The sequence below is a fragment of the Cyberlindnera jadinii genome, assembly GCF_001661405.1.
Source record: "Cyberlindnera jadinii NRRL Y-1542 unplaced genomic scaffold CYBJAscaffold_4, whole genome shotgun sequence".
Taxonomy (NCBI): Eukaryota; Fungi; Ascomycota; class Saccharomycetes; order Phaffomycetales; family Wickerhamomycetaceae; genus Williopsis; species Williopsis jadinii.
In genome coordinates, this window is record NW_017963655.1 from 710,381 (window position 1) to 729,019 (window position 18,639).

The 18,639-nt window shown below is 46.1% G+C and overlaps 8 protein-coding genes across 8 annotated transcripts; 4 read left to right on the forward strand and 4 right to left on the reverse strand.

Annotated features, from left to right (window-relative positions):
• Window positions 1-606: 606 nt before the first annotated feature.
• On the forward strand, window positions 607-4,809 carry PHO81 (Pho81p; the record flags this gene model as incomplete). The annotated part of the gene is made up of 3 exons (XM_020217495.1): window positions 607-806; window positions 1,547-1,631; window positions 1,699-4,809. 3 exons carry the CDS (start codon window positions 607-609, stop codon window positions 4,807-4,809), a joined length of 3,396 nt encoding a protein of 1,131 aa, XP_020071469.1.
• Window positions 4,810-4,891: 82 nt separating this feature from the next.
• On the reverse strand, window positions 4,892-8,101 carry CYBJADRAFT_161850 (cation-translocating P-type ATPase; the record flags this gene model as incomplete). Its single annotated transcript, XM_020213643.1, has 1 exon — window positions 4,892-8,101. The coding sequence occupies one exon, from the start codon at window positions 8,099-8,101 to the stop codon at window positions 4,892-4,894; it is 3,210 nt and encodes a 1,069-aa protein (XP_020071470.1).
• Window positions 8,102-9,267: 1,166 nt separating this feature from the next.
• On the forward strand, window positions 9,268-10,803 carry PRP19 (E3 ubiquitin-protein ligase PRP19; the record flags this gene model as incomplete). The annotated part of the gene is made up of 2 exons (XM_020216331.1): window positions 9,268-9,280; window positions 9,344-10,803. The coding sequence occupies 2 exons, from the start codon at window positions 9,268-9,270 to the stop codon at window positions 10,801-10,803; spliced, it is 1,473 nt and encodes a 490-aa protein (XP_020071471.1).
• A 214-nt stretch (window positions 10,804-11,017) lies between these two features.
• On the forward strand, window positions 11,018-12,897 carry UTP7 (Utp7p). The gene has a single exon (XM_020214768.1). It carries the CDS (start codon window positions 11,046-11,048, stop codon window positions 12,630-12,632), a length of 1,587 nt encoding a protein of 528 aa, XP_020071472.1. The 5' UTR covers window positions 11,018-11,045; the 3' UTR covers window positions 12,633-12,897.
• On the reverse strand, window positions 12,656-14,706 carry LMO1 (Lmo1p). The gene has a single exon (XM_020217906.1). The coding sequence runs from the start codon at window positions 14,560-14,562 to the stop codon at window positions 12,679-12,681; it is 1,884 nt and encodes a 627-aa protein (XP_020071473.1). The 5' UTR covers window positions 14,563-14,706; the 3' UTR covers window positions 12,656-12,678.
• A 424-nt stretch (window positions 14,707-15,130) lies between these two features.
• Window positions 15,131-15,436, reverse strand: CYBJADRAFT_167104 (uncharacterized protein). Its single transcript, XM_020214769.1, has one exon. It carries the CDS (start codon window positions 15,411-15,413, stop codon window positions 15,195-15,197), a length of 219 nt encoding a protein of 72 aa, XP_020071474.1. The 5' UTR covers window positions 15,414-15,436; the 3' UTR covers window positions 15,131-15,194.
• Window positions 15,437-15,591: 155 nt separating this feature from the next.
• Window positions 15,592-16,247, forward strand: CYBJADRAFT_167105 (uncharacterized protein). The gene has a single exon (XM_020214770.1). It carries the CDS (start codon window positions 15,869-15,871, stop codon window positions 16,223-16,225), a length of 357 nt encoding a protein of 118 aa, XP_020071475.1. The 5' UTR covers window positions 15,592-15,868; the 3' UTR covers window positions 16,226-16,247.
• A 40-nt stretch (window positions 16,248-16,287) lies between these two features.
• On the reverse strand, window positions 16,288-18,511 carry DRS1 (putative ATP-dependent RNA helicase). The gene has a single exon (XM_020214771.1). The coding sequence runs from the start codon at window positions 18,461-18,463 to the stop codon at window positions 16,295-16,297; it is 2,169 nt and encodes a 722-aa protein (XP_020071476.1). The 5' UTR covers window positions 18,464-18,511; the 3' UTR covers window positions 16,288-16,294.
• Window positions 18,512-18,639: the final 128 nt, after the last annotated feature.

The following is an 18,639-nucleotide window of genomic DNA, read 5'->3' on the forward strand; positions in this document are numbered from 1 at the left end:
TACCTGGTGGGAGGTATCCAAGATCGTTACTTCAAGACCCTGGATGACGACTATGGAGGCAGTTTGCTCCATTCATCAGGGCAAACAGAGCCATTCTACCCAATCTCCTCGCAGTGCATCGTACCGTCGCAACGTCACTCAGGCGGACCAGGACATCAGATCCCATTTCACAGTCTGGTCAAGTCACAGCAGAGTTGATGGGCACCGTTATTAGCCCAATTCGCACAGCTGTGTGGTGCGTTTGACACAGAGGCAAGACGCATTGGTCCATAGCACAACGGTTACTGTAACTTGCACCAAGTCGCCGTATGATTCACCAACATCGGAGTCAAGCACGCAATGAGCTGAGTCGTGGACGGCCCCAGCATCGACTGATGACTAGCAACACAGCGACATGCCGAGCGTTGGGGGCTCATGCGTTGACTCGGCGAGTCTCTCGCTCCTCTGAGCCATGCTTTGGTCCTGCTCGGTGAAGGCATCTCGTTCATCATCGATGTGCGAATCAAGGGTCCAGCGGTGGGCATCTACAGCCAAGAGGCCTACAATGCCCAGCGTGTGTGCCCGGTGTGTGCCCAGTGTGTCTGCCCGGTGTGTCTGCCCAGGCAAATGCCTGCCCAGCGTGTCTGCCCAGGAAAAGGCCTGCCCGGTATGTCTGCCCAGGAAAAGGCCTGCTCCCCTGCCTACAGCGCGCCCGCCCACGCACAAAAACACACACATTGCAAGGCCCCGGCTGCCGCTCAAGGAGCTTTCTCTCCTTTGGCGAGCAAGAATCCTGACGTTTACGCCGAGAAGCGGCTGACCAAAGGGTAAATTTCAGAACACAAACAGCACAGAAGCCCGCTTCACGGGCGGATGACGTCTGCGTTATTCGTGTGCTTCCCCAACCGTTCCGCGTCTTATCGCACGTGTTGCCCACAGGGGAAATTAACGATAGTTTCAACAGCATCAGCGAAAACGTTTTGGTTTTTTTTTGCCGTGGAGCACCACAGCGAACTCCCATGCACAGTTGGTTTATTAGCCATTTTACGCCGGACAATTGGCAATTCTGACTCCCCCACGGGCACAGACAGCTATAACACGTATACACACATACACACGGTGGGCGAATAGACGTTTGGACAAACACAGAGGTTGTGGGAGCTTAAAGTTTGTGCATTTTTCGGAAACTTTGCAACAGTTGTGTTACAGTTAATACCCACAAGAGAGAGAGAGCTTGGTGAAACCCTTCCACCAGGAGAGAAAGATTACAGTTAGCAAGGACAGGTGTCGCACAGGAATTGGTTACTTTGTGTTGTCCGTTTGCTGCTAGCCATTATAACCGTTTGACAAAGAGCAGGAGAAGGAGCGTGAGCTTGAGAACTTCAGCATCACTCTTGCACGGGACTACAAGGACGAATCATTTTGACTCAGTTGCTTCAATTCACACATCACTAAGAACCTGGCCCCAGGTATTGATACAACTGTCTTACATAGAAAGGATAGATGTAAGTCTCCACAGATGTTTCACTGCTGATTCCATGCTCATATACTGACCACAACCGTATAGGAAATTTGGTAAACATTTAGAGTCCAGGCAGTTGGAACTGCCCGAGTACGTTGGACATTTCATCAACTATAAGGCTCTGAAGAAGGTAAGTTGGCCCTAATAAAGCGATACAACGAGTTCAAAATACTGACTGGAGGATTCCTTCCCCTTAGCTTATTAAGCAACTGGCTGCTGTTCCACAGTTTGACAACAATGGTGCAGACCTTGCTGACGTTGAGCGTCTCCTACAGGAGAATAAGACGTCCTTCTTCTTCAGATTGGAGAGAGAATTGGAAAAGGTGAACTCCTTCTACCTCGAGAAGGAATCCGACCTTCAGATCAGACTAGATATCCTTATAAAGAAGAAGAACGATGCGGTCACGAAACACAGATTGGGTTCGAAGACTTCAATTGCTTACATTACACTGTACGATGGGTTTAAGAGGTTTTCTAGAGATTTAGACAGACTGGAACAGTTTGTCGAACTAAACCAAACTGGATTCTCTAAAGTATTGAAGAAATGGGATAAGCGTTCCAAGTCGCACACCAAAGAGTTATACCTTTCAAAAGCTGTGTCTGTGCAACCTGTGTTTAACAGGTCAGAGATTTCACAGCTGAGTGACCTCTGTGCAAATTCGTTGGTTGAGTTGGATGCAAATGCCGAAGGTGAACACGTTGTCCGTTACGACTATGAAAATGGCAGTATCGAAGCGAAAACCACCTATTCCGATATTTCAAAGCTACACGTGAGTTCAGACGCTTCGTTGGCACAGGCAAATGATACTCAACCAAAACAAGAAGTTGACGACTTTGAAATTGACGAGTTATACTCGGAGTTTTTGAACATTGCTAATTCATCAACCGTGAACTCGTTACTAGTTCCATTTGTTTCGAGGGTGAAGAATTCTCACAATGCCTCTTACAAGCTCACAAAAATTTTCTTCTTGTCAATAACTACAAAAGTCTCGGATGAAACGTTGTCGAGCTTTTACGACTTGGCAAGCGACTTGATCATATTGTCAACGACGGACGACTTGTCCCAAAGAAGCATCATTCATGAGGCTTGTTGTAACGTCTTTGAGAAGAGAACCTTCATCATCGAGCTTGGTATCAAGAATGCCTTGAACTTGAACTCAAAGGATATTAGTGGCCGTATCCCATTACACTACGCTGCAGAACTTGGTAGAACCGATCTCATTGAATTGCTCTGCACATCAGATGACACTCTGAACTATTTGAATAAGCTGGACTATGATGCCATGTCCCCATTGATCTTGGCGATCGAGAAGAATCACCTGGACACGGTCAAGTCACTCCTACAGCTCGGTGCTGACCCGGCACCAACAAATTCAGAGACAAACCCACAACATTTGCCATTGAACGTTGCATGTAAGTCTGGTAACTACGAGGCTGCTGAATTGTTACTCACGCAGCCAAGAGTGAAAGATTTTCAGAAAGATGCCGAAGGGCTACTGCCACTGCACGTGGTTGCTAAAACAGGGAATTTCAAACTGGTTCCATTGTTAACTGAAAACGGAGCCGACCCAAATTCCTTAGATGGGTTCAACAAATGGCCTGCCATTTTCTATTCTGCAAGTGAAGGACACCCAAGAACCACTGCTGCTTTGATCAAAGCTGGTGCTAAGATTGAGGTCAAAGATGAAGAAGGATTCACTCCCTTGTTCTATGCGTCTTGGGAAGGTCATGTGAGTGTGTTGAATGTGTTAATTAATGCTCTCCAAGAGAATCAGAACAATAGAAACCTACTGTCTCCTTTGAAGGAGATGAACAATACGTCCCTCTCTCCGGTTGTGCAACCACCGAGTTTCTCCCTCAATCCAGAAGTTATGAGCATAGATGTTATTCCGGACTTGTCTCTTCCTCCACCAATTATCCCATTGAGAAGATACGGTCATAACTTTTTGGAGAAGAAAATTATTCTACAGCTACACTTCCATCTGGGTAGGGACTCCATCAGCCTGAACCAAGACGAAGTTATCTCTTCACTGCCGGGTCGTATTGTCATCAGCTCCCGAATTAGTGATGTGGTCCCAAGAAACGTTCTCTTACCAGTGGCTGACACTGACAGTACCGTTGCCTTTCAAATTGACTCGTTGGATGAATTCACCATTGACTTTGAGATATTCCCATCCTTTGGAACAAAATTGATTGCAAAGACATCGGCTCTGTCCAACGTGTTCAAGACCGTAAGCAATGATGGGCTATCCAATAGTGTTGTTCTCCCTCTATTTGATGGTCGTCTTAAGAACGTTGGCGAGTTGAGCTTCAACTTCCAGGTTATTCACCCTTACTCTGGTGAGCCTTTGGAGATCTCCAAATATGATACGTATTGGAAATCCACTAGTGGTAACAACACAAGGGTACAGAATTCTGTGTTGAGTTTTGTCACGGCCTCCTCGTTGTCTGGTGATTACGCAAAGATCAACGTCTGCATGTTGTCTGATGGTACACCAATTGTTTGTCCAAGTTGGAATCTGGAAATTTTGGGAACCAAGCTACCACTGTTCCAATTGTCTGTTGATCAGGTTAAACAGCTAACAAACTATAATGTTGACAACTTCATTATACCCGAGACAGAATCTAAGAGTGTATTCTACAAGAACTTGAATGCTCTGCTGTCCAAGAACTATATCTTGTTTGACGATTTCCTCAGTCTTGTTCCAGAGAAGGTGGGTCTTGATGTTGAAGTGCTGTACCCAACTGAAGCTGAAGTAAAGGATATCCCACTGACGTTGCCCGATATATCTGATCTGAACGAATTCACAGATAACGTCTTGACCATTGTTTTTGAACACGTTCGTCGCTCACGCTCTCATAACGTTAAACGTACGAGATCCATCGTGTTTTCATCGAATAACCAAAGCGTTTGCTCAATCTTGAACTGGAAGCAGCCGAACTACCCCGTGTTCTTCAGCGTAAGTGGTGTGTGTTTCCAAGAGGATAAGTTTGTCATCAATTCTGCCAATGGCTTCCCTACAGGGGTTGTCAGCGATGAAGACACGACCACACGCTCTCTTAAAGAAGCTACAAACTTTGCCACCTTGAACAACTTGCTGGGTATAATGGTTCCATCAGAACTGCTTGCCCTTGTTCCAGACCTTGTTGACAGCATAAGGTCCAGAGGCCTTGTACTTGTTGCTTCCAAGAAGGGCATGAAGGACTTCGAGATTGCAGATGATGCACAGGTCTCATTGATCAAAGGCGACATCAACGGATTCAGATTCGAAGACACCTTGAGCTTCAAAGGGAACATCGACATGTAATTATTATGCTATGCTAATGAATTAAAGGAAAAAAAAGATGTATTTGCTTATTTGAGACTGGTGTTATGTAGGTTGCTTATATTCACCAGGCAATCTTTGCTAAGAACGAGCTTGGTCTCATCCTGTTGTTGTACTTTCTGAGCTCATCCCATATCATCAACAAGGCACCAAAGGCGCACGCTATGAGATAGTTCTTCCATGGGACAACCCCCGTGCCGATGTTCTGTTGAAACCATGGAATATAGTTGAAGAAGAAGGTGACTCCAAGCGCAAAGCACATTGCTGGGATCATGGCCAGGTTCTTTGTTTCACCGTGGATTGGGCTTTGATGGAATACACTGGCAGTCCTCGTTCTAACACACATCAGATTGAAGAGTTGCAAGATGACCAGTGTTACGAAGTATATGGATGAAGCTGTGCTCAACAGCCTAGCCACCTTTTCTGAGTCTATGCCATCAGGGTACTGTCCGAAGGACATCACCAATGCAGAGAATGGCACACCGTGCTCCTGGTAGTAAAGAAAGGACATCATCATGGCAACGAAGGTATCATATGTTCCAACGATGAAGTAGAAGTTCAGCAGAAGCTTCCAGTCGACGATTGTTTCTCCAGTGATGCTCCTTGGTTTCTTTAGAAGGAGTTGCTTCTCTGGCTTTTCATAGGCCAGCGTTATGGCAGAACCACAGTCAGTGAGACAAGAGATCATTATCATACAGAACGACGAGAGCATCTGTGGTGCGCCGAATAGAACGTTGAACAGGACAGCCCACAGCTCAGCAAATGTGCCAGCAGGAAGGAGGTAGGCAATGGTCTTTCTCAAGTTCTCAAACACCAAACGACCATACTTCAAAGCCATGACGATTGATGAGAAGGAGTCCAGAAGAACAAGATCAGCCGATTCCTTTGCAATGTCAGAGCCTTCAGCCATGGCTATACCGACATCTGCCTGTCTCAAAGACGGTGCGTCGTTGACACCGTCACCAGTCATAGCAACAACATGGCTTCTCTTTTGAAACTCCTCAACTATCTTCAGCTTTTGCTCTGGAGTAGTTCTGGAGAAGACAATCTCTGCGAAGCAGGTCAGGTGTTCCCATTGGTTGTCATTCAGGTTGTTGAGATCACCACTGCGGATTGAAATTGCCTCATCAATGACCCTTCTCTCAGATAGACGGCAGTTCACCATCTCAAACTGTGGGTCCAGGGTCTCCATTGTGTTGATGGTAGTGTGAGTGACGATACCACACATACGGGCAATTGCAATGGCTGTTGGCTCCATATCGCCTGTGACCATGTTCACTCTGATTCCAGCATTGTGCAATGTCGTGACAACGTCCAGGATATCATCCTTTGGTGGATCAGCAATTCCAACAAGTCCAGCCAGGATGAGGTCTTGAGATTCAGATAAAAGCGTGTCTGTTGTTTCTTTGGAACTGAAGCCGCAAGAGCTGAACCTCGAGTAGGAGAGCTTCTTATAGGCCAATAGAACCACTCTTTGACCCTCACTTGCCCATTTATCCTGGATCATGTCGACACAGCGAAGATGCTCAACAGTCAATGGTAAGACATCACCATCAGCAGTGAGTATTTTGGAACACTTGTTAATGAGAATATCCGGTGCACCTTTGATCATGAACTCCAATTCACTTCCATCCTCATAGAGTCTGACCATGAACTTGTTACTCGAGTTGAAAGATATCTCGCTCTTCAATTGCATGGGCATATCCTCCTCGGAAAGCTCGTACCCAAACCTATAGATTGCTTGATCAGTTGCGTTGCCAGATATGACTCTCTCATTCAGTGGTCTTGATAGAGTTGTTGGGTCAAAGACTGAAGAATTACAGAGCTTTGAGAGTTGAGACACCTTCCATTGACCTTTGGTACAGGCTTGTGGATCCAATATGGCACAGCCGACGGTGTGTGATACAACAGACATCTTGTTCTTCGTCAGTGTACCCGTTTTGTCTGAACATAGAACACTGACTGATCCCAAGGTTTCAACAATGTTCAACGACTTGCACAGGATCTTGTTCTTCTTCATCACTCCAGCAGTAATCATGAGACATGTGGTTAGTGCAATGGGCAGACCTTCAGGAATAAAAGAGACAAAGACTGAGACCAGATCGACGATGAGCTCTGGAACATTGATCCATTCTGGGTAATGCTTCCTGAGATATGCTCCCCAAACAATGCACACTATCACCAGGAGGATAAGCATCACCAGCACAATGCACACAACAAACCTGATAATATCTCTTTGGAGAGGACTGGTGCCCTTCTTGGGATCTGAAGAGAGTCGAGCTATCTGACCAAAGACTGTGTTATCACCAGTAGCCACAACGAGACCACAACCTGAGCCCCCAACGCAAAATGTTCCTTGCAGACCTATGGAGCATGACTCCAAGTAGTTGGAGTCCTTAGAGTCTGCTTTCACTGTGGCATGTATAGGTTTGGATTCACCTGTCAAGATTGATCTGTCGAACGAAAACTCACTTGACTCGCTGGAAACGAAACGGACATCAGCAGGCAGCCTGTCACCGTTCTTGATGAGGATCAAATCACCAGGAACCAGGTCTTTTGCCTCACAAGTGGTGAAGAGACCGTTTCTGATTGCCGGAACCGTTGATGGGATCATGCTGTTGATTGATTTCATCACCTGGGAAGACGAAAAGTCCTGCCAAAAGTTGAAGAAGGCCTGTAATAGAAAGACCATCAACAGCACAACACCAAGGACCAAGTTCGACAACGAAGGGTTTGGGTTGCCCAGTGGCTTCCAGCAGATGCAGCATAGAATTCCACCAACCATCAGCAGAAGACCAAAGCCACCAAAGAAGTAGACGATGATCTTCTTCAGCCAGTTTGTTCTCGGTGGTGATAGAACATTGGCACCGAACTCCTTACAATGCTCACGATACTGAGCATCACACAGACCATTCTTAAGATCCGTAGACAACGACCTTGCAACATCAGCTGCACTTTGACAATGCCAGGTATTCTGTTTGAACGAGCGGGCACTTTTATCAAGCTGTGACCTTTCAAGAGCCTCTGTTTCATCATCGACTTTATACGACAGAGTCTTGAAGATTGGTGGCAGAGCAACCTGTGGCTCAACATGCTTTCTGATATCAAGCGAGGACACTGTTGAGGAAACAGAGAGGTGTCTTGACAACGCTGGTCTCGGTGCTCTGCCTCCAATGTTGACGGAAGAATCGAACTGAACAGCCACATGTGAGCCTGCCTTAATGTCCTCCTCAGTCGAGTCGGACGTTTCGAACTTGCACAGGCTCTCGGACATTTGTAGAGAGGACAGTTGTATAGAGGACCTCGACGCTGAGTTCTATGATACTACACTACACAGGACGAAGCACCCACAACCACGAGACAGATCAGCTCCATTTTATACACCACGGGGAAGCTGTGTGCTGTGACTGCTATCCAACCAAGGGCTAGTTCTCTGAGGGCTAATCTCTGAGGGCTAATCTCTGAGGGCTTTCCCTGTTCTCCATGGCTCTTCCCTTCCACACTGGCCAATGAAAACCCTTCCCTGCCCCCTTTTCCCTCTCCATCCCTCCACTCGTCAAACTCCATCGCCATACAACGAGATGAACCACAGCAGTCCCACACAGGCCATCCCAGAGTAATTATTAGTCTCTACGTGTAAACCAAGGAACACCGAAACCAAAACACTGATGCATCTCGAGCATATGCCATTATGTCCATGACGTCAAACAGCGAGAAGGCGGACAGAAATTAAAGCACAGGCACACAACCGTTAAAAACCACTCGAGCAGCAGATCACAATGCCGTGATATGATTGGCCGGTGCCGTCGAACTTGCACTGCAGCAGATCGTCACCAAACTGAGGGATTTTTGTTGTGATGGAGTTGTGACTGCGATTCCATCTCATCGTGCTGGCTGTGTGCTGTGCTGTGCACCAGGCCTCTTAATCATGAGCTCAGCCCACACGTTGCTCCGTCTGGCGAGCGTAGTGTGTAGCAGCTACACACGGAGGCTTCGTAGATGCCATAGCAGTGGCAGTTTGAGCGATTTGCTCCCCGTGCTGTTGGCCAGATGTGTCACACCACTGGTGGAGATGGTGGGCAGTGGTGAGCACTGCTGCTGGGCTTGTTAGAGGCGAGGAATACACGGAAAAGAGGCGATACACAACCAATTGGACCACCAGGTGGCAGCTGGAGCACGCTGGAGCATGCTGGAGCACGCTGGAGCACGTTGGCGGGCTTCTACAGCGTTCTACAGGCTTTATAGTGCAAATCTCATCGATTCCCACGGTGTGTGTAGCGGCGATCCACCAATGGTGGCCGAAGTGTGTTGCGATTGCCCCATTGGGAAGTCAACACACACACGTAAAACTTTCACGCATACGCTGCGAAGCCTAAGACGGTGCGAGCTATAGGGCAAGCACCTTTTCAAGACTCAATTGGTGTTGATTTTTGTATGGCGATGGAGTGTTCGAGTGAGTGATTTGCCCCTTTAGACGATGTTCCTGTGTCGTTGACTTACTAACAGCACTGGCTAGTTTCCGGTAAAAGGGCTGAGCAGCCCGTGGTGTCGCCAAAGAGTGGTGCTGTGTTCGAGAAGACCTTGGTGGAACAGTACATTGCGGAACACCATAAGGACCCGATCACTGACGATCCCCTTGAGCTGACGGAGCTGATTGAGATCCGTCCTTCTTCGTACCAGCCTCCGCGTAACGGGACGCTGAATTCGATTCCGTCGTTGCTGAGTGCCTTGCAGAACGAATGGGACTCTGTAGCGTTGGAGCTGTTCCAGTTGAGGAAGCAGTTGGACCAGACGAGAAAGGAGCTATCGACTGCTCTATACCATCACGATGCAGCCATGAGGGTTGCTGCAAAGGCCATCAGCGAGAGAGACGAGGCCAGAAAGGCGTTGTCGGACCTGAGTACCTCTATCAGCCAGGCCACCACCACCACTGATGTTGCAAACGAGGATGCACAGATGAGGGATTCTGAACCATCCACAACGACCAAGATCCCTCAAGAGTTTGCTGATTTGATTCAGCAAGAGGGCACAAGACTCTTTGAGCTTCACAAATCTGTTAAAAAGCCCAAAGTTAACGTCTCACTCTCAAACGAGCTGTCCCATATATCAACACAATCGTTGGAGAAGAAACCGTTCAAATCTGTCGTTTCCACTGCCGTCACTGAGAGCGACATCTTTGTGATGTCAAGCACAGGCCTGGTGCAGAGATACGACTCTTCTTCAGACTCGTATGAAAAGGTCAACCATCCAAAGGTTGCGCACGCTCTTGCACTGGTCGATAGTAACGGCCAAATAGTTTACGGTGCCAAAAACGGACACATAGTTGCTGGTGATAGAAAGATCCAGGCTCCAATGGGAGACGTACAGATCCTTTTAGCACATCCATCGTTACACAACCTGGTGGTTGCGATTGATCCAAAGGGCTCGTTCCATGTGATTGACACCGAGCGTGGTGTCGATGTGTTTGCCCTGGAGCTTGAGAAGCCTGTCTTGTCTGCTGCATTCCACATAGATGGTGTGCTGGTCGCAGTTGGATGTAAAGACGGTGACATTGTGCTAGTGGATCTATCACAGGGAGATGTCAAGCCTTTGGCTCAAGGCTCTGGAGACGTTAATGAGGTGAAGTTTAGTAACAACGGTTACCATCTGTTTGCAGTGTACTCTGGGGATAACAGCAACAGCAGCAGCTCTCAGCTGGGTGTCTGGGACTTGAGACATCAAAGCATACAGACATACGACGTTTCGTTCCCAGTCAAGAAGGTCCTGGTCGATAAGTCTGCTCAGTTGTGTATCATCATTGGTTCAGGTCGACTACTAGTGGCTCAGTACTCGAAGAAGGCAAAGAGCTGGACGTTCAAGACCGATTTGGACGCTCCAAACGCTGTGGACGGTCTCCTGGTGGAGTCACAGGACGAGCAGCTACAATTGGTCGTCGTAACATCCAATTCTTCATTGGAAAAGATGGTTATAAGTTGAAATGGATATGTATTATATATAGCACAATGGAAAAAAGGCTAATAAATACCTAATTAGGAAATTACCGTTTGAGGAAATGACAACTCGCTTACATAATGCTTACGTAATACTTGACCTAACGCTTACGTAACTCATCGCACAAATTTTCCATGCGGGCTCATCTCGAGAAACTTTTTCCACTTTGATCTTTTACCCTTTTGAAGCAGTTTATAGAGGAATAAGTGCGGTTTGAGAGGTCGATCATGGGTAAATTCACCGGGAAGAATGGGTCAGTGGACCATGAAAACCAATCCAAGTTTGAGCGAGGCCCAAACGGTGGTAAGAAGTCTGGTAGAAGACCAAAGGACTTCAGGACAAGACAACGTATGAACAAGATTGATGACCAGTACAAGGAGGCTGTGAGATCTGCTGCTGCTACGGAGATGCTGTTGCAAGAGGATGCTGGGTACCTGGAGGCGGAAGGTATGGAGAAGACGTTCAAGTTCAAGCAGGATGAGATCAAGCAAGCAGTTGATGAGTCCACTGCCAACAAGGCGTTCCAGTTGGACTTGAAAGAGTTTGGGCCTTATACACTGGACTACTCCAGAAATGGTACCCATTTACTCATAGGTGGTGAGAAGGGCCATGTCGCATCCATGGACTGGCGTAAAGGTGAGCTTCGGGCCGAATTGCACCTAGGAGAAACAGTCAACGCCGTGAAGTATTTGCACAATGAGCAGTTCTTTGCAGTTGCGCAGAAGAAGTATACGTTCATCTACGATCATGAAGGAACAGAAGTACACAGACTGAAACAGCATGTTGAAATCAAGCACCTGGAGTTTTTGCCATATCATTATCTTCTTGCCACCAGTGGTAACTCTGGGTTTCTAAAGTACCAGGACACATCAACAGGTGTTCTTGTAAACGAGATAAGAACCAAACTGGGGCCAACGCAGTCAATGACGCAGAACCCATGGAATGCCGTTATACACCTGGGCTCAGCTACCGGTGTTGTGTCTCTTTGGTCCCCTGCTGCCAATGAACCACTCGTGAAGATCCAAGCATGTCGAGGACCAGTAAAGGCCATCGGTGTTGATAGATCAGGCCATTACATGGCCGTTGCTGGTGCTGACAAGTCGCTAAAGATCTGGGATGTTAGACAGTTCAAGGAGGTATATTCATACTACACACCAACGCCGGCGTCGAGTATATCCATCGCTGACACAGGTGTCTTATCCGTGAGTTGGGGTCCGCATGTCACAGTGTGGAAAGATGCCTTCAGAACCAAGCAAGACTCACCATATATGAACCACATGATTCCAGGATCCAGAATCAACACCATAAGACATGTTCCATTCGAAGATATCCTTGGTGTTGGTCATACAAGTGGTGTTTCCTCGCTGATCATTCCTGGCTCTGGTGAGGCGAACTTCGATTCAATGGAGGTTAACCCATTCGAGACAGCCAAACAGAGACAAGAAACAGAGGTTCGCTCGCTGCTCAACAAGCTCCCAGCAGATTCCATTGCTCTGGATCCAAACTTCATCGGTACAGTGGACAAGAGATCCAATGCTCAGAGGTTGAAACCTCATGAATTGGAAGAGCTCACCAAGAAGAAGCAACTGGAAGAAGAGTCGAAGCTGGAACCAAGACCAACTGTTAGAGGTAAGAACTCTGCATTGCGTCGTCACATGAGAAAGAGACAGCAGAATGTTATTGATGAGAGAAAGCTGAGATTAGAGGCCAATTTGAAGAGGGAGAAAGAACTAAGGGCACAGATGATTAGAAAGCAAAAGGGACTGCCAGAGGAGAAAGAGCTCCTGGGACCTGCCTTGGCGAGATTCAAGTAATTGGTATAAATTAGTGTATGGAAGACGAATCACCCTGTATTTACTATCAAGTGTAGTAGAAGTTTGACGACAGACTCTCCAAGAACTCCAGCGAGGCCTCATCACCATCGATGTTAACGGCATCCTCTGAAGACGGTGATTCGTCACCATCAAAATTCAGAAGTTGGACAGTCTTTCGAACTTCGAAAAGCCTATTGATCTGCTGATTCAGATCCTTTGAAAGCTTCGTGTAGTTCCCCAACAGCAGGTTCAAGCCATCCACCCAGGCTAGAGAGTCCGTCTTCTTAGCGAAGAACGTGAACAACGGCTTGTTCTTCCTGTTTATCAGGGTGATTCGGTGGATAACGGTGTTATCAACGAGGTTAACCATCCTTGAGTTAGTCTCATATTGACGTGAATCACCATCGGAATATGGAATCTCTGCGATTTTGAAGTGAGCAATGGAGCTCACAGGGATGGCATGACCAGACTTGTCGATGTTTGGATGACGAGGCAAGATCTTATCAAATTGCTTGAACAGCAGCTGGGTGAAGTTTGGTGACAAGATGATAAAGTAATAGCTCGAAGATGTCTGCGAAGAGTTCTTGAACGAAGGAGCCTCTGCGTACACCCACGAACCCTTAGACAGTTGTAAGAATCTTTGATGCTTAACGAAATCAAACACCTGCTCTTTCAAGATTAAGTCGAAAGAGACCATTTCATCACTGGTTGATTCATCGATATGCTCCTTAAAATTATCCAGTTGGATTTGACGGAGGTCATTGTATGTCAGCGATTTGAACTCGGATTGAATCTTCAGGCCAATATCAATCTCACCATGCTCAATAGAACCTTCAATATACTGTAAGATTATGGAGAGCAAGGGTAGCAGATTATCAACATCCTCCAGCTCGGCCTGTGACTCAATCCAAACATCGAGGAACTTTGCAATCATATTGTAATGTAAGATGTCACGAATGAAGACATTTTGACTTAGCTTGGGATACGTCTCGGTGTCTTTAGTGTACATCGACAGGATGATATCGGTGACCTTAGCAGACACAATAGAGATGGGGAATACTTGTTCCTTTTCCAGAGTGAACAGCAATTGTTGATGGTACTCCTTTTTGAAAGAAATGTTATGAGATTCCAAGAAGGAGAACAGGTCGAGCAACTGCAGCACAGAGAAATGCTCCCTGATGAACACTCTCTCATCATCTCTTGAAGTCTTTGCAAGGTCATTACAAACCTCCGAGATGATTTCATTTTGGAAGGTTGATTCGTCAGATAGTGGAATTCTGCTCAGTTTCTCTAATGCTTGAAGAATGGACTTCATAAGACCATCGATTGCAGCATGAACGTTTCCATTGAACCTCGAGTCCGTGGTGAAGTTTCCCACGAGGTAGTAGAAGTCACATTTACCCAGGGTTAAAAGGAACTCCAGTAAATGGCTCAAAGATTGAATCCCAATATGGTCAATGTTGATGTAGCTTTGCACGAAGCTGGCAATCTTGACAATAAGATCAGCGTTTCCTGTGTACATCTTCAAGGTCAGTAGGCGTAGCACGTGTCCATTGGAGTTCATAGCGTTCAAAAAGGGAACCAAATACGCTTCCTCTTGTGTTGTTTCAAACAGTCTTCCAGAGAGGAATGTTAGCAGTATCCGCAACACCGCAACATACAATTCCACAGGGCTCGACTTCGACAGAGCCTTGAGGATTCCATCAAACAACGCCTCATCGAAGAAGCCCTCGAAGCCATCGTTTGGCTTGCTCAAGTGTAGCACAACTTGAAGAGCAATGATGGCTCTGGCCTTGTCCTGGCCGTGGAGAATGAGCTCTTTCAGGTCAGATGAGCACTGCTTCGACGTTGCTTCGTCCAAATAAGTGTTGGCCAGTTTGTGCTTTTCCACAAGCTGTTCTATGCTCGTCACAGATGGTACGACAGTCATCGTCTTGCCCGTTCTCTGTCAGTTGATCGAGCAAAATGGGATGTGTTGGTAGAGTGTTAATAGTGAAAAATAGAACGTAATAGCATGGGTATTAATGTTCGAAAGACGACAGTTTTTCCCGGAAAGGGTAATGGGAATGTGACGCGTGTTTTCCAAATACGGAAGTGCGCGACGGCAATTGGCGAAGACAATTGTTTTCGCCAATATGGTCGCTATGTTCCTAATGGAGGAATGGACGTTTTGGTACTGGAGGCTTTGGAGGTTTTGGGAGTATTTGGTAACCGGTGTAGTTGGATTGGGCTTGGTGTAGCTGTGAACATGTGTGGTTTGTGTGAGTGCGTTTCTGTTTCATTCTATTGGGTATTTCTGTCCTTATATGGAGATCAATGAGGTAAAGGGCGTTGGAGGAGTTACCCGATTAGGCATATTTCGCAAAGGTTGTCCTCGAGGGAATGTGTCATATTACATCCACACACCACGATATAAAGACATGTCCTCGGATGAGCCCTCAGCAACTCAAATCAATCGATGTGAGAGGTCTCTCTTCGCTGTTGATCAGACCTCGTAATGTTAATAAACCATTCAGATGAGTCCTGATGAGCTACCAGCTCCGCTGAAATGAAATTTGTCTCTCAATAGGTGCTCAGTCGGTGCTTCAAACACCTCATGCTGCTTCCAGTCGCAATTAGCCTTCTAAGATGAGGTCTTTCAGCAGCAGTGTAAAGAGAGGATTTCGGGAACCATTGGTGCACAGTTCGTTCTTCTGAGTATTGAGAAGTGTATAAAAAGGTATGGACTTGCTCTTTCAGAACTTTTCTAATTTCTTCTGATGGCGAACCACCACCGCCCATTACTCTATCGTATCACAATGGCTATAGCACGCTTTGAGCGTAGAACGTTGTACCTTACAATATTCTTCATTGGTGCTTGTACGCTAATTACGCTGTACATGTTCACTATACTCTACGCCGCAGATGATGCAGTGGATATAAGAGCCTTGTCGGACTCTCCACTTCCAGGGACATTTATCAACAACATCACAGCAACAAACTCAACATCCAGCACCTATATCTTCAGAGCCTTATCCAGAAGAATTTACCAATATAGAAGTGTACGCACTCACAGTGCATTGGATAGGCTTGATCTGTGGTTTCAGATAGGTTCTGTACCAACAACTACGTTTGATTATAGGGTCTTCATCCAGCTAGTCCAGCCTGGTGTCTCAGAAAACTACTTGCAATCTCTCCCAAATACAAAGCCATATGTTGCCAGCATAAGGATCTTTGCTTATCTTCTCATGTTCTCCATGGCCAGCTCTTTCCTCATTCCATTGCTGATCATTTCATTTTCCACCAATTCATCCAAAATAGCTCATCATTTGGCCTATGTCACACAGCTACTCTTCCAAATCGTAACGGTCTTTCTCAGCATTATCATGCCTGCTTTGAAGAAGTATTTGTATTCAAAGATACAGTCCCCAGAAGTTTACACTGCTAGCGCTGGATTTCCCCTTTATTGGCTCGTTGCTGGTTCCAATATTACATTATTGTTGGCGAATATCGCAGTTCCCTTCTACGATCAGTTTAGCTTTGAAAGAAAAGAGAAGAAGAGGTTGGATGTGATCAGAAATGCCAATCGTATTCCAAGGATGGAGCAAGCTTAACTTACACTGGACAGTGTCGTCATTTATAATTAATACAATATATTTTGCTTATACAATGTGCTGATTATCCTATTTCTTCTTAGGTTTTTGTTTCTTGAAGTAACGTTCCTGGTCAGCTGCTCTATCACCCTTTGTCTTTTTATACCTTCTCGTAGACTCACTATCTTCTCTTGCCTCCTGCTGTTTCCTCTTCTTGCTGTTAAGCTTCTTCTTCTTGTCCTTCAAGTCATTGGCACCCTTCTTTTTATCCTTTTCAGATTCAAACCACGTTCTCTTTGGTCTGGATTGAATCTCATCTCTATATCTCAACATGTTCTCACCTTTCTTCAACTCCATCTCTGCAGCCAACATCTCCTTCTCTGCTTTCTCTTCTTCCAAGATTTCCTGTACAGTCTCATCTTTGGTTTCGATGATCTTGTTGATATCCTCAACATCCTTCCAGTTCACCTCTCTACCAACGGTCTTATTCACTCTGGAGTTTGGATTGTTCTCTGTGCTTTTAATGGCATCCTTGACGATGGCACGGTCAGATGAGCTTTCACCGACAAATGAAATGGATTTACCCTCACGACCACCACGAGCAGTACGACCAACTCTGTGCAAATACACTTCAAAGTTCTTTGGCATGTCAAAGTTGATGACGACTTCGATCTTTGGAATATCCAAACCTCTCGAAGCCAAATCAGTACAAATCAAGATTGGAACAGTCAAGTCCTTGAAGTTATTGATGGATGTTAAACGCTGCTCCTGTGTCAAAGAACCATGCAACTCTGAAACTTTGAGACCCAAGAGACCCATGATAATTCTCAACTTGTGAGCTTGTTCCTTTCTGGCAACGAATATCACAATTCTCTGGTCCTTAGTGAACTTTTTCAGTATGTTAAACAATACTGCAGGTTTTAGATGATCTCTCTTTCTGATACGGACGAATTCCTGGACCAATCCAGAAGCAGCCTGTTTTGGAGGATCAATCATGATTCTGACAGGCTTTTTCATGGAAAGTTGAACCAAAGACTTAATCTTCGAGTTCATGGTAGCAGAGAACAACATTGTTTGTCTCTTTGTTGGCAATAACTCCAAGATCTCTGTCAATTCCTTCTGGAAACCTTCTTCCAACATTCTATCGGCTTCATCAACGATCAGAATCTCCACTGAATCAACTGTGAAGGAAGAGGAGTTTCTCATATGATCGATGAATCTACCAGGCGTGGCAATGACGATATCTGGTCTCTGCTTCAGCTCTTGTTCTTGCTGTCTCAGGTTCAAACCACCAACAGCAAGACCAAATGTCAATCCATTGACGAATTTACCAATCTTCTTACCAACGTCACTGACTTGGATTGCCAGTTCTCTTGTTGGTGCAAGGACGATGACTCTGGTAGCAGCAATCTTTGAAGGTTTGAATAAGAGTCTCTCGATAACAGGAGTCAAATATGCAGCAGTTTTACCAGAACCTGTCACAGCACCAGCGATGATATCTTTACCCAGTAGGGCAATTGGGATCGTGGCACTTTGGATTGGAGATGGTTTCTGGTAGCCCAAAGCTGCCAAACCTTTTAACACTGGACGAGAAAGCTCTAGAGATTGGAAAGTCTTGTGCACTTGTTTCTTTGCAGCTTCAGATTCAACCTCTGGGGCATAGAAGTTCTTGATATCTTCAGGGGAGTCTTCTTCTTCCTCCTCCTCTCCGGATTTTTCATCTTCCTGTTCAGATTGCACTTCTTGTTCATCCTGGTCCTCATCGTCATCTTCTCCAGAGTGTTCTTCGTCATTCTCTTCGTCATTCTCCTCGTCATTCTCCTCAGCTTTCTTCACACCCATGCCAAAACCGTCCATCGCAAGTTCGTCATCATCACTGCTGTCCTCCTCCTCCTCTTCTTCCTCGTCATCGCTTAAAGACGTACCCGCAAGCTGACCCAAACCACCCTTTCTTCTAATGATGCTATCAAGGTCAACATCCTTCTTCAAGGTCTTTTCATCGCCCTTGAAGTCCCAGCCTTCAAAGTCCAGCTTGGTCTCGCCATCATCCTGGTCAAACTGGAAGTTCGGGTTGAAATCCATGTGCTCTTTATCCTCTTCTTCAACATCCTGTGCTCTCTTCTTGGACTTCTTAGACTTCTTGGACTTCTTCACCGCCTCCTGCTGCTCAACCTGTTCCTCGTCAGAGTCCAACTCCGGCACATCGGTATCCGAGTCTGAAATCGTTGGAACTTCACCGTCGATAAGCTTGAATCCCATCTCTGCTTGCCTTGATTCTCTGTTTCTTCGTAAGAAAGTAGAAGATGGGAAGAGGAAAAAGCTCATCGCATAAATTTTTCAAGCCATAGAGAATTATCGCAGATGGATTTCCCAATTCGGAGTTGCGCAACCTGGGTTCGCCAATTAGCGAATGGCAATCCATTTTAGGAAATTCA

Coding starts and splice junctions, on each gene's coding strand:
- DRS1 (XM_020214771.1), bottom strand. CDS start 18,463: ATGGGATTCAAGCTTATCGACGGTGAAGTTCCAACGATTTCAGACTCG.
- LMO1 (XM_020217906.1), bottom strand. CDS start 14,562: ATGACTGTCGTACCATCTGTGACGAGCATAGAACAGCTTGTGGAAAAG.
- UTP7 (XM_020214768.1), top strand. CDS start 11,046: ATGGGTAAATTCACCGGGAAGAATGGGTCAGTGGACCATGAAAACCAA.
- CYBJADRAFT_167104 (XM_020214769.1), bottom strand. CDS start 15,413: ATGGGCGGTGGTGGTTCGCCATCAGAAGAAATTAGAAAAGTTCTGAAA.
- CYBJADRAFT_167105 (XM_020214770.1), top strand. CDS start 15,869: ATGGCCAGCTCTTTCCTCATTCCATTGCTGATCATTTCATTTTCCACC.